The sequence below is a fragment of the Lepidochelys kempii genome, chromosome 3 (assembly GCF_965140285.1).
Source record: "Lepidochelys kempii isolate rLepKem1 chromosome 3, rLepKem1.hap1, whole genome shotgun sequence".
Lineage (NCBI taxonomy): Eukaryota > Metazoa > Chordata > Testudines > Cheloniidae > Lepidochelys > Lepidochelys kempii.
This window is the reverse complement of record NC_136382.1, coordinates 126,759,221-126,771,142: the sequence shown is the minus strand read 5'-3', so window position 1 is coordinate 126,771,142 and position 11,922 is coordinate 126,759,221. Positions and strand designations below refer to the sequence as shown.

At 42.5% G+C, this 11,922-nt stretch overlaps 1 protein-coding gene across 1 annotated transcript; it reads left to right on the top strand.

Moving 5' to 3' along the window:
- The first annotated feature begins 289 nt into the window (after positions 1 to 289).
- Positions 290 to 11,702, top strand: TBXT (T-box transcription factor T). Its single transcript, XM_073335239.1, has 8 exons — positions 290 to 756; positions 1,759 to 2,023; positions 3,077 to 3,211; positions 4,094 to 4,155; positions 4,271 to 4,332; positions 5,762 to 5,938; positions 7,641 to 7,773; positions 9,591 to 11,702. The coding sequence occupies exons 1-8, from the start codon at positions 551 to 553 to the stop codon at positions 9,856 to 9,858; spliced, it is 1,308 nt and encodes a 435-aa protein (XP_073191340.1). The 5' UTR covers positions 290 to 550; the 3' UTR covers positions 9,859 to 11,702.
- The last annotated feature ends 220 nt before the right edge of the window (positions 11,703 to 11,922 follow it).

The window sequence follows — 11,922 nt, the reverse complement described above, 5'->3', positions numbered from 1 at the left end:
GGCTGTTGCTGAGATGGGCCATTTCCTCCGAGGCTGCTGAAGCTCCAACCCCGGCGGCTTTGATAGAGGTGCAAACATTTGGGGGCAGATTTACATAAAATAGCCGTGTTTAATCCCACTGGCCGCAATTAACATCACAGGCTTCCCCGGGCACCGTTCTGATATGGCCGCAGGGAGCCAATCAGCTGGGTCGGCCGGACACATCAAAGGGGTTCTCCTCCAATCAGGGGAGCCCCCCCACAGGCATTGTGATGTCACCAGGCGATATTTATTGGGGGGGTATAATTGCTACCCCCTTGGCCAGTTCCAGTCGCGCTGACCAGAGAGGTCAAGTGGATTAACCCTTCTGCCACTACATTGCAACCAGCCTGGATCCTTCCCACTGTAAGCAGCCAGGACCCCCTCCCAGGAGCCTCGGGGGCCTCCTCTCCCGCGTGGCTGATCAGTGTGCAATCGCCTCTGATAAGTTCTACCAGGAGTTGGAGCCAGACCTGAGGCTGGAGGTGGCTCCTGGGCAGTAAGTGGTTTTGGGGGAGGGGGAGGAGAGAGGATGAGTTCTCCCGGCACGGAGAGCTCCGGCAAGAGCTTGCAGTACCGGGTGGACCATCTCCTAAGCGCGGTGGAAAACGAGCTGCAGGCTGGCAGCGAGAAGGGAGACCCCACGGAGCGGGAGCTACGAGTCACTCTGGAGGAGAATGAGCTGTGGCTGCGCTTCAAGGAGCTCACCAACGAGATGATCGTGACCAAGAACGGCAGGTAGGCTCGGGACACCGCTGGCAACCCCGGGGGGGGGGCCCCTGCCCAGCTTCCACTGCTGCTGGAGACAGCCGCAGCCCCAAATGCTTGCACAGCCACTGGGGCTGAGGAGGCCCCTGGCCCCGAGTCCCGCTGGGGTTCTCTCCCCCCAGTTAAAGGATCCCTCCCTGCAACATTATGTGGGGCCGAGTCTGCTGCCCTCACGCTGCTGGAGACACCGTTATCTAATGCTGCGGGAGACTCTGCCCCCCGCCCCGGGGGTACTTATTTCTCCCCCCTTTTTACTGGAGACTTCCCTCCCTCCAATCCAGTCCTGCTGGGGAGGATCTCCCTGTAACGTGGCTGGAGAACCAGATCCTCTGCTGGGGGCCCTCGGTGGAACCTGGGCTCCAAGGCTTCCTTTTTAAGAGTTGATTTTTTTGGGGGGGGGAGGGATAGCTCAGTGGTTTGAGCATTGGCCTGCTAAACGCAGGGTTGTGAGCTCAATCCTTGAGGGGGCCATTTAGGGATCTGGGGCAAAAATTGAGAATTGGTCCTGCTTTGAGCAGGGGGTTGGACAAGATGATCTCCTGAGGGCCCTTCCAACTCTGAGATTCTATGACGCTGCCGGGGTGCCCTCCTCCCAGGGCTGCTGGGAGCCCCCTCCCCTCTGCCCAGCGCGGCCCCGGAGCGGGGGAGGCTGCAGCCCGGAGCGGGAGCCGAAGGGGGGGGGCGATTAGTTTTGGCCCGGAGCCGCACAAAGGGCCGGGGGGTGGTTTAGAGCCGGCTGATCCTTTGCTCCGGGGACACCCAGAGAAAGGTCAAGGGCCAGGCAGGTGAGAAGCTAACGCGGCTTCCTGGAGTCCCGTGAAATAGCGGAGCGGGGCTCAGGGCACACCGGAGCCGGGATCGGCCTTGCTCTGAGGCGAGCAGGAGCCCTGGCCCGGCTGCCGGCTCCCCCCGGAGGTCCCCGCTGGCTCCCCCGCACAATGCGCCTCTCCCTGGCCCTGCTCTCTCCCCCAGGCGGATGTTCCCCGTGCTGAAGGTGAGCGTGTCCGGCCTGGACCCCAACGCCATGTACTCCTTCCTGCTGGACTTCGTGGCCGCCGACAATCACCGCTGGAAGTACGTGAACGGGGAGTGGGTCCCCGGGGGCAAGCCCGAGCCGCAGGCCCCGAGCTGCGTCTACATCCACCCGGACTCGCCCAACTTCGGAGCGCACTGGATGAAGGCGCCGGTTTCCTTCAGCAAAGTCAAACTCACCAACAAGCTCAACGGAGGGGGGCAGGTGAGTGGCGCGGGCCGGAGCCGCCCAGGGGCCTGGCCAAGCGTGGCCGGCCAGGAGCCCAGGGGAGGGGCGCCGAGAAATAGCGCCCGCAAAGCTGCCCCTTCTCGGCGCTCCGGGCTGGGCTGCGCTGCGGCGGCAGAGACCTTCTCCCAGAGCCCGCGTCTGCGGGGTGTCGGAACTCGGTGGGGACAGTGGGACGAGACCCCCCCCCGCCCCAGGTTATCCTGTCAGCAAAGTCAGTCAGGGTGTAGCTAAAATTCAGGGCGGGGAGAAAACTTTTCCAGAGCCTCTCGCTGTAACAATCAGCCCAGCCTCAATGGCGTGACGGCTTTCCCCCGAGAGCACCTATCCAGGATTGTCTGTAAACTTGTGACCCGTTTCAAAGGCTGCCCCTGTAGAACACGGAAATCAGCCAGGGCTTCTGACTAGACGAGTTTATTTTATGTAACTAGTGTGCTGGAGTGGTCTAAAAAACTGGTCGCTTTTTAAGAGCGAAAATAAAAACGCAGACCTATATGCCTGAAAACCAGGACAAGGAGTCTGTCTAGTAGATTTCACCAAGAAAGGGGAACTAGATTTCATTTGATCCCTACATTAGCTATGAAGTTGTTCTTCAGTTTTGTTGACACTGGATTTTGTAATCAATATCCTCTATAATTTTTGACAAACTAACTGGGCTGTTTTTGTCCTGATGAAACTTTCCAAGCAGATCATGGATTCCTTGGGGGATTTTTTTAAAAATAGTCATTTCAGGGTTGAACTATTTGATAATCCAAAGTCTATCTATCTATATCCAATCTAATCTTTGTATAAATAGGCTGCCCTGCCAAATATAATGGCGGATAATATTTAGGCAGATACTTTAGTTGCCTGAGGTTTACCTTCTTTTGTCAGGCTTCACTTTTAGAATTTACTACTGTCTGTTGACTTTCCAACCCCCCCCCCCCCCCGAAATATCCAGCGTTAGCTTTTTAAAATCAGAAAGTGCTCTGTAACTGTAGGAATTTGCATCCCACTGTGACAATGCTTATCTGTGCTATTATATGTTTACAGATCATGTTGAACTCCTTGCACAAGTATGAGCCTAGGATTCATATAGTGAGAGTTGGTGGCCCTCAGCGTATGATAACCAGCCATTCCTTCCCAGAGACCCAGTTTATAGCTGTGACAGCTTATCAGAATGAGGAGGTATGCACAAAATGGGAAAGAAACCTACATGCACTTATATCCCCTGAATTAGCAAAGTGAAAGACGCTGGAGCAAAATATTTGTCATGTAACATTTTTTCACTTCTCTGTATTTCATTTTAAATTGTATATAAAGTGTTTGTTTTAAATTAAATAATAAAGCCCAATAAATAAATAAATAAATGGCCATTTAGTAACACTAATTCCCTGTTTCCTATATTTTGTAACTTTATTTGTTAACGTATAATTATAAAGATTCTTTGGAATTCATCAAAGTTAACTACTAATGTTAGAAAATCAGTAAGAATAAACTCACCATTTTAAAGTATATGAAATAATAATAATACATGAACTAATTGGAAATATCATTTTCAGAACTGACTCTTGTTTTCAAATAACTAAAATGTACACTTTAAACTTCAATTAAACTGTAAGTTACTAAGCTTATTATCCTAGCTGAGATTTGTTGTTCATTCTGGTCTATCCAGAAACCGAAAACTCTTTATAATTGTCATTAGTGTATCCCCTTTCATATGTGTTTCCTTAATAGGATAATAAAACCAGGCAACTTAGTCAGGCAGTGACAGTGGATGTCTTTACATTTTGTCGAGAGAATAATTTCAAGTCTGCTGTTAACATTTGAGATGTTTGGATGCTGTTTAGTTACTTTACATAAGTCCATACTGTGGCCTTAATCCTACTGCCACTGAAATCAATGATAAAATCCCACTAATTTTAGAGAAGCAGGATCAGAAAATCCTGAAATCAGAAATCAGAAAATCAGAAAATGAATAGTATGATAATGAATAGTATGATAATGAATGATAATGAATGATAATGAATAGTAACACTTGCAAAATAAGATTTTTGTTGTTGTTTTTAGATCACAGCTTTAAAAATTAAATACAATCCATTTGCAAAGGCTTTCCTTGATGCAAAAGAAAGGTGAGAATTCTTGACTAAACCCAGTTACAGAATTTACAGAAAAATTACATATTTGTGAAAACACATTTATTTCAAATTCTTTTCTTTGACTAATGAAATGTGGCTTCTTTCACAGAAGTGATCACAAAGATATGATGGATGAAGTCGGAGACAATCAACAGTCTGGGTATTCACAGTGTATGTTTAATTTCATACTATTAAGTATATAACTTTAAAAAATACCTCATCTTTCATCTCAGCTTCTCTTATATTTCCTTTCTATTACAGTTTCGTAGTATGTTATAGCTGAGTAAAATTTAGAAACCAGTGTTTGTTTGCAGGCACATGTTAACTCTCACTATAGATTAAGTATGACATTCTTGATAATACTTAGTCCTGCCTTGAGTGCAGGGGACTGGACTAAACGACCTTTCTAGGTCCCTTTCAGTTCTATGATGAGTGTCTGAATCTTATGAATACTATTTTGTAGTTTTTCATCTTTCTCATTGTGTGTAATATATTTTATTAAAAACATTAATACTGCCTTCAAAAATTCATAATCACATTAGTTTTCTGCAAGACAATGGGTCTTGGATGTAAAGAATGCAATATCTGTGGGGAGATTAATGGAAAGAGTGTTTTATTTCAAATGGTAACAAAAATTAGTGAGAATAAACTCACCAGTTTAATTAATTAATTTATTTTTAAAGTACACGAAGGAAATTGGAGGCAGCAGGTTTAAAATTCTTTTGTTTTCAGATGGCTAAAATGTCACTGGTTTAGAATTTTAAATTGAATTTTGTTTTAAAGGAACATTGTCAAAAAACTTAGGTCCACAACTTGAATAAATGGGCTTTTACAAGATATAATGGGAATAGAATTTTTAAAAAACTCTATAAAAACATTTTCTTTTGCATTTAAACATCATCCCACATCAGTATTGGAAACCCCAAGCACAGCAATGTTGTGCTAATGGAGGAGAACCAAAAAGAGAAGCTACAAACAAAAGATTAAATTAACCAGTGTGGTTTTACTGTCCAGAGTTAATGACATGCAAAATATACACACACAACATAAAAAATGCAAAGTTTTAAACATATTTCAATTTTAATAATCTAAGGTGTAATTAGTAACACAGGTTAAGAATTCTTAAAAATATAAATTTTATTTTGACAGCATCTATTGTAAAGGGCAGGGAGAAGCCAACCTGAATAATGTTATTCAATAGTGCTGGGAGGGAACCTGTTTTTTGCCCTTATTAAAATTGCCCTTTTTCTCAATTTTTCTTTCAAAATGATTTTTTATGCGAGGAGACATGTATCCACATTTCACTTTTGACAATTGGCATTTTCTGATGGAAAAACATTGTGTTGGAAAATTTCTGACCAGCTCTAATATTTAACTTCAGAGTAATAGTGTTCAAAGGGCTCATAACATTCATAGCTTGCCCTGTGGCATTATGTATCAGTTAAGGAGACCAGATAGCAAGGGTGCAAAATCAGGACAGGGGTGGCAGGTAATAAGCACCTAGATAAGACAAAGCCCAAATATCAGGACTGTCCCTATAAAATCAGGACATCTGGTCACCCAAGTATCAGTGCTACAAAATGTCCTCTCTTTCTCACAGTAGGTGGCTGGCTTATTCCTGGAACTGGGAGTCTGTGCCCCCCCTCCAATCCTCATGCTCAATTTGGAGCACCTCTATCACTGTCCTCTGCTCACAGCTGTGAAAGATTCTCATCGCTGAGGAATCACCGTTCTGCCCCTTACCCCAATCCATATGCCCACAGAAACAACTCTCCAAGTAAGTCTTTATTATTCTGTGGCTATTTAAAGAGGGAAATTAATCTAGTGGTTCAAATTCTGATAAATTACATCATTGTAAACCTGGAGTAATGTCACTGGAACTGAGATCAGTATCTAGCTCCATTTGTGCTGAGGGCTTGTGACAACAATTGAAAGACAATAACAAAAAGTAAATATCTTTCTCTAGCCTCTTAACAATGGAAAAGTAAGATTGTGTAATGCTCTATCTAATGTTAGGTTATTAGACAATTCTGTGCTAGCATTGTCCCTGTGTCCTACTGTAGAACAAGAATCTTGAAATGAAGGAATACTTCAAATATTTTTAGCCTAGGAAAGCTTAGTTTATTCTGGCAATATTCGTCAGTTTAAGTCAGTGGTCCCCAAACTGTGGGGCGTGGCCCCTTAAGGGGGCACAGAGGAACGTCTCAGCATGCATGTCAGGGCCTGGGCCAGCCCTCACAAGGGGGTGGGGAGGGAGTGCCACCCAGTCTGCTCCGGCCCCACCCTCGGCCTCTGCCCTCAGCTGCCGTACCCTGTTCTCAGCTCCTAGCTGTGGATCCGCTTCTGGGCCAAAGGGGTGCGGACACCTTCTATTACTGGTAAGGAGGCGTGCAAGAGGAGAAGTTTGGGGACTTGGTTTAAGTGAAGATAGAATATACGTATCTGAAGAATTTGAGGAAGCACCACCTTAAAGAAATGGCAGTGAATTGAATAGACTTCTAGTTATGGTAGTGGAGTCAAGTGGCATTAACCTAAGTAAATAACGGAGGGCCTAGTTTTGCCAGCATTACTCACATTGAGGAACATCTTAATCAACAAGACTACATGTGTAGTAAGGTACTCCTCAGAATAAGTCAGGATGATGGAATTGGGTGAATAATGACAGTATGTCTATCCAATTGCACTTCCATGAGAAGAAAGGAGGGAATGTTTAACTGCCCATCCAGAACTTCCTATGGGTTTTTCTCTCCCAGCCAATAAAAACTACTGAAAGGGCTTTTTGTTTGTTTGTTTGTTTTTAAAAAACAGCTTAATATTTTAAATTTTATAAAATATTATGTAGGCTATGTGGCATAGTCATCATCAAATTGTTCCAGGCACAGCCCATAGCCTGGCTGTTCTTACAATACATAATTCTGTAAAGAGTGTTAAAGTTGAAAATTTGCATGTAGTTGATTTTTGTTGCATCTTGATCCTTTGCATGGATTTTGCAAATTCAAATAAAATTCCATGAGAATAATTGACTACTCTGTGTGCCCTGCTTCTTCCCCCATCCTCCATAAAGGATTTTTCTCCTCCCCTTAAGTTCATATGCCACAGCAACCTTTTCTGGCTGGGGAGGGTGGAATGGCATTGAGGCCATTGCTAATTTAGCCCCATAGTTACGACAGAGCTACATAATGCACTCCCCTCATCAGAGGCTGAGCATTTTGGCATAAGGAACTACTGGAGGTAGGAAGTGAAATATGCTCTGGCAACTGAACTTGGGCACCTCATATAGCAGACTGGCACACCACCCACTTGACAGCCCCAATAAAATTGATAGTTTGATACAACTGGTAGATATGTGTGTGTGTGTGTGTATGTGTATATAGATATACAAAACAGTAATAAAAAAGCCATACTCTGCATTGAAAATGAGAATTGTGCCTCACTTTAACTGCTAATCTGCTTGTTAAGTGCTTGCTTGTTTTTCACAGCAGCCTATGCTGATAATTCCTCAGCCTGTCTTTCCATGCTCCAATCCCATGACAACTGGTCCAGTCTAGGAGTTCCCACACACACTAGTATGCTGCCCATGAGTCACAGCACTGGCACATCTACCAGCTCCAGGTAGGATTCAGTCCCTTTTCAATGCAGCCCCCCAAATCTTCAGAAATTAGAGTATGTTGGGATTTTTTAATTGAAAAAAGGAGTGAACAGGTCACCATCATCTTGAAATCTAGTCAGTTTTAAAGCAAAGAGTTACAAGTAGACATACCCTGTCTCTCAGGGTATGTCTGTACTACAAGGGCTATAGTGGCAGTCCGGCAGCTAGGCTGCTTTAGTGTAGTCTCTCGCTACACCGATGGAAGGGGTTTTTCCATTGCTTTAATAAATCCATCCCCTTGAGATGCGGTAGCTGGGTCGACAGAAGAATTCTTCTGTTGACCTAGTGGTGTCTATATTGGAGCGTTGGTCTGCTTAACTATATCTGTCAGGGGTGTGAATTTTTCACACCCCTGAGCGACATAGCTAAATTGACCTAAGTTTTAGGTGTAGATCAGGTCTAGTCTCTCTCCCTATTTATGGCTTTATTGTCACATTTTCCTTTTTTAATGCTTTTTTTCTCTTCCCTGTTGATATATGAAAAGCCCCTTATAAATATGTGAAAATAACTGGCAGTACAGGAGAAACAGTGAAAAGGACTGTACACACAGTGCTGCCAAATGCACAAAGCAAACTCATTGGAGAAATAAGGAACAATTATTTTCTCGACTTTCAGTTCTTGGAATCTTAAGTGTTATTTATAACAACAGTAAGTAAAAATAACACTTGGACAAGTGTGAGAGATCAAGCAAACAGTATCCCTTTAAATAATAGCCCTTGTTTATTGCTTTTAAGAGAGCTCAGTGAAAACCATCCTCCTGTCATGGACATATATCATGTCTCTTTTTTAGGCTTATGATTATCTTGATAAAATATTGGCTCACCTGTTGAAGGAAGTTATCTGATGTTGAATTTGTACTCAATCCCTAGGAACCTCAACTAGAAGTTATTGGGGAGCCTGATGGGATTTTGCTATTGACTTCAATAGGATCAGGGGTTGGCCCTCTATCTTTTTTTTTTTTAAACATCTTGCAGTTGAAATCTGTAGTCTAACTATTCTGCTAATATACATGAATTGTGGAAAAGGCACTTATTTATGAAATGTGCAAGTTAGCATTTATCTGTTAAAATATACCATATTTATTACTAATACGAACTACTAGATACTTTTTTTACTAAACATAAATTTATTGAAATAACAAGTACTCCCAAGCACTTCTTCTCCCTCCCAAAAATGTCTTTACATTTGGAAGGCAGCAAAGTCCAGGGCACTGGATTGAGAGTCAAGAACCTGGGTTGTCTTCTTGGTTCTGCCATTGAATTGCTGTGTGACCTTGGGCAAGTCACTTCACCCCTCTGGGCCCTGGTGCCCTATCTGTAAAATGGGGATAACAGAGATAATGTAAAGTGCTTCGGGATCTATGGGTGAAAAGTGCTGTGTAAGAGCTAAATAATAAATGGAAAAGCTAAATTTATCCTCTTTAAATTTTTCTCACAGATCAACTTTTTTATTTCTGGTCCCAGGTAAAGAACTTTTTTATAGGTGTGTGGTGGGGGGAGTAGAGGGATGAGGTGGGAGCTCATCTTCATGGGAAGATTTGGGTAGATTCTTATCCTCACAGCATGCTGGCTGCAGCAAATCAGTGTGATCCACAGTTTAAGTGCTTGAGACTTCTCTCGTGTACTGAAGTAGCAAGAACCTTCCCAAAGTTCTTCTCTATGCATAAAGTAGCTGAATAAAAACACACTTGGAATATGCTTTGTGAGGTGTAAAACTGCATAGCTGACAGGGAAAACTGGGTTAATTAATAATCCATATTATCTATCCTTCTCTCTTACAGTCAGTATCCCAACTTGTGGTCTGTGAATAACAGCACCATCACACCCGTGTCTCAGTCAGGTGGGATGTCCAATGGACTGAGCTCCCAGTTTTTGCGAGGCTCTACAGCACACTACCCACCCCTTCCTCACTCTGTCACTGCCTCCTCCTCGGGATCTCCGCTGTATGATGCTGGCACACCAACAGACATTTCTGACAGTCAGTATGATACCTCTGCACATAATAGGCTGGCATCCACATGGACTCCTGTCACACCACCTTCTATGTAAACCAAGCCCTTTCTTTAAGATAAAGACTTTCTAGCTATTTAGTTACTCTTCATACTGAATCCACAATGAAGTCTTGAGGAGGGGAAAAAGAGACATGAAGTAAATTACAAACAAAAAACTGCACTGCTTTTGTATAAAGTAATTGAATTATACTTCTTACAGTATAACAGTGTATCATTAGCAGCATATAGACCTTATGAGTGCAATTCTCGTATAGCAGATCCACTGCTCTACCTTTTTAAAATAAATATTTTTAATCCTTTTCAATTTGGCAGAGATGGGCCTGAGACACCAAAGTTTGACCCATATTCGACACTTCTCAATGTTCTTTGAGTACCTGGATCTGGGGTTTTGTTTCATGCCCATCTTGACAGTTTTGTCAGTCTTTTTTTTTTTTTTTTTTAAATAAGCTACTTCCTGTCAATTGCCAGTTAACGTTTTGCTTAGTTGTAGTTGTGAGAGAAGCTTTATTAAGTGCATAGTTTGAATCAATCTCAAATCTACACAAATTTAGCTAATGAGTGAAATTTGGAAAACTGTGTGCGCTAATGTATATTTGTCATGAGAATATGTGGTATTCTGGTAGTTAACAGTTTTATGCACAACTGTATGCTTATTTCCTTGCTACTGAATTAAATGATGAAGACAATCAGCAAGAACTTTTTTCTGCATAATAAATGCAATATAAAATTTTGCTCTAGTAATTTTTACCGAAAATACCCCCTTTTTAAGGTGAGTTTCATTGTTTGATCGTATAGCCAATGAGCAACTTTCAGGCTAACTAAACTCCTGCCTTTCAAACAGCTGTTATCTAATGGAGGCCTCCATCCAAAGTCCTTGGAAACCAATGGAAAGACTTTAATTGACATTAATGGTCTATGGCCCAGGCCCTAAATGAGAGAAGAAAGTCAATACCTAACGGTTCTTTCTAATTTATTTTAGTTCAATATTGTACTCTGATCAATATTTATTATTTGTTAGGATGTGACTTTGTTTTGTACATTTTAAGATGTGTATATAATCCGTCAATATGCTATGTACCTTAAGACAATCATACATAGGACATGTCACCCCAAGACATATGGAAATAGTGTGGATCCAAGTAGTTAAGTTATTATACATGAACAAATCCCAAATGTCAGTAATTTGGGATGGGAGTATAGATATAAGATTAATGTACACCAACTGCTTGTCTTCACTAGAAGATTAGGTCATGGTAATGTCCTTGCTATCCATGCCTCATGTCTTTGAGGGCTCTTATTAACTACAATGAGTTGACCTAATCATCTGCTGAAGACAAACTCCAAATGTTGGGTCAAAATGTGCCTTTGGATGTGCATTCTGGTCCCACTGATTTCAATGAACACACGTGTGAGGGTGGAATCTGACCTTTATGCATAAACCATAACAAACCCCTTTTTGATGAAGTGCATAAGGTTGGAAAGTAGACTTCTAAGTTTGAGGATTTATTCAATATTTCATGTGCTACAATGGCAGTTTAGAGATGAAAAAGCAAATGCATGCTGCACTTTTGGTTTCTTAGGTCCTGTTCCTGCAACTGGATCCACATGGGTGGACCCTTGCATTCATGCAGTGCCCCATTGAGTTCAGTGGGGATCTGTGCCAGGCACAAAGATCTGCCCAGGCAGGGCCAACAGCAGGATCTGGAAGTTAGATGTTATTCCAGACGAGCCAATCACAACAAAGGGCAGCACCAGAGTCAGATGGCTGTAAACTGTGTCCTCTCAGTATTGTAAATATTGATCTAAGCTCTCCTATTTTATTGTGAAAGTGAATCATGTAAATGATGTAAGTGCATTGTTATACTCTTTTGTAGAAGTTAGCGAAGTTTGTTTCATTGTGTTTTGTACTTATATTTCAAAAGTATTAAGTTAAATTGAAAAACAGTTAGTAAAGTTTCTTTAATAAACTAAATGCTTAGTTTTCAATTTGTGGAAATAAGTTTAATCTAATGAATTTCACTTATCATTTATTATTTGTATTACCATAGCACTTAGGAGCCCTAGTCATTGACTAGGACCCCACTGTGTTAGATGCTGTACA

Coding starts and splice junctions, on each gene's coding strand:
- TBXT (XM_073335239.1), top strand. CDS start 551: ATGAGTTCTCCCGGCACGGAGAGCTCCGGCAAGAGCTTGCAGTACCGG. Junction 4,156..4,270: donor TTCCTTGATGCAAAAGAAAG/GTGAGAATTCTT, acceptor CTTCTTTCACAG/AAGTGATCACAAAGATATGA. Junction 7,774..9,590: donor GGCACATCTACCAGCTCCAG/GTAGGATTCAGT, acceptor TCTCTCTTACAG/TCAGTATCCCAACTTGTGGT.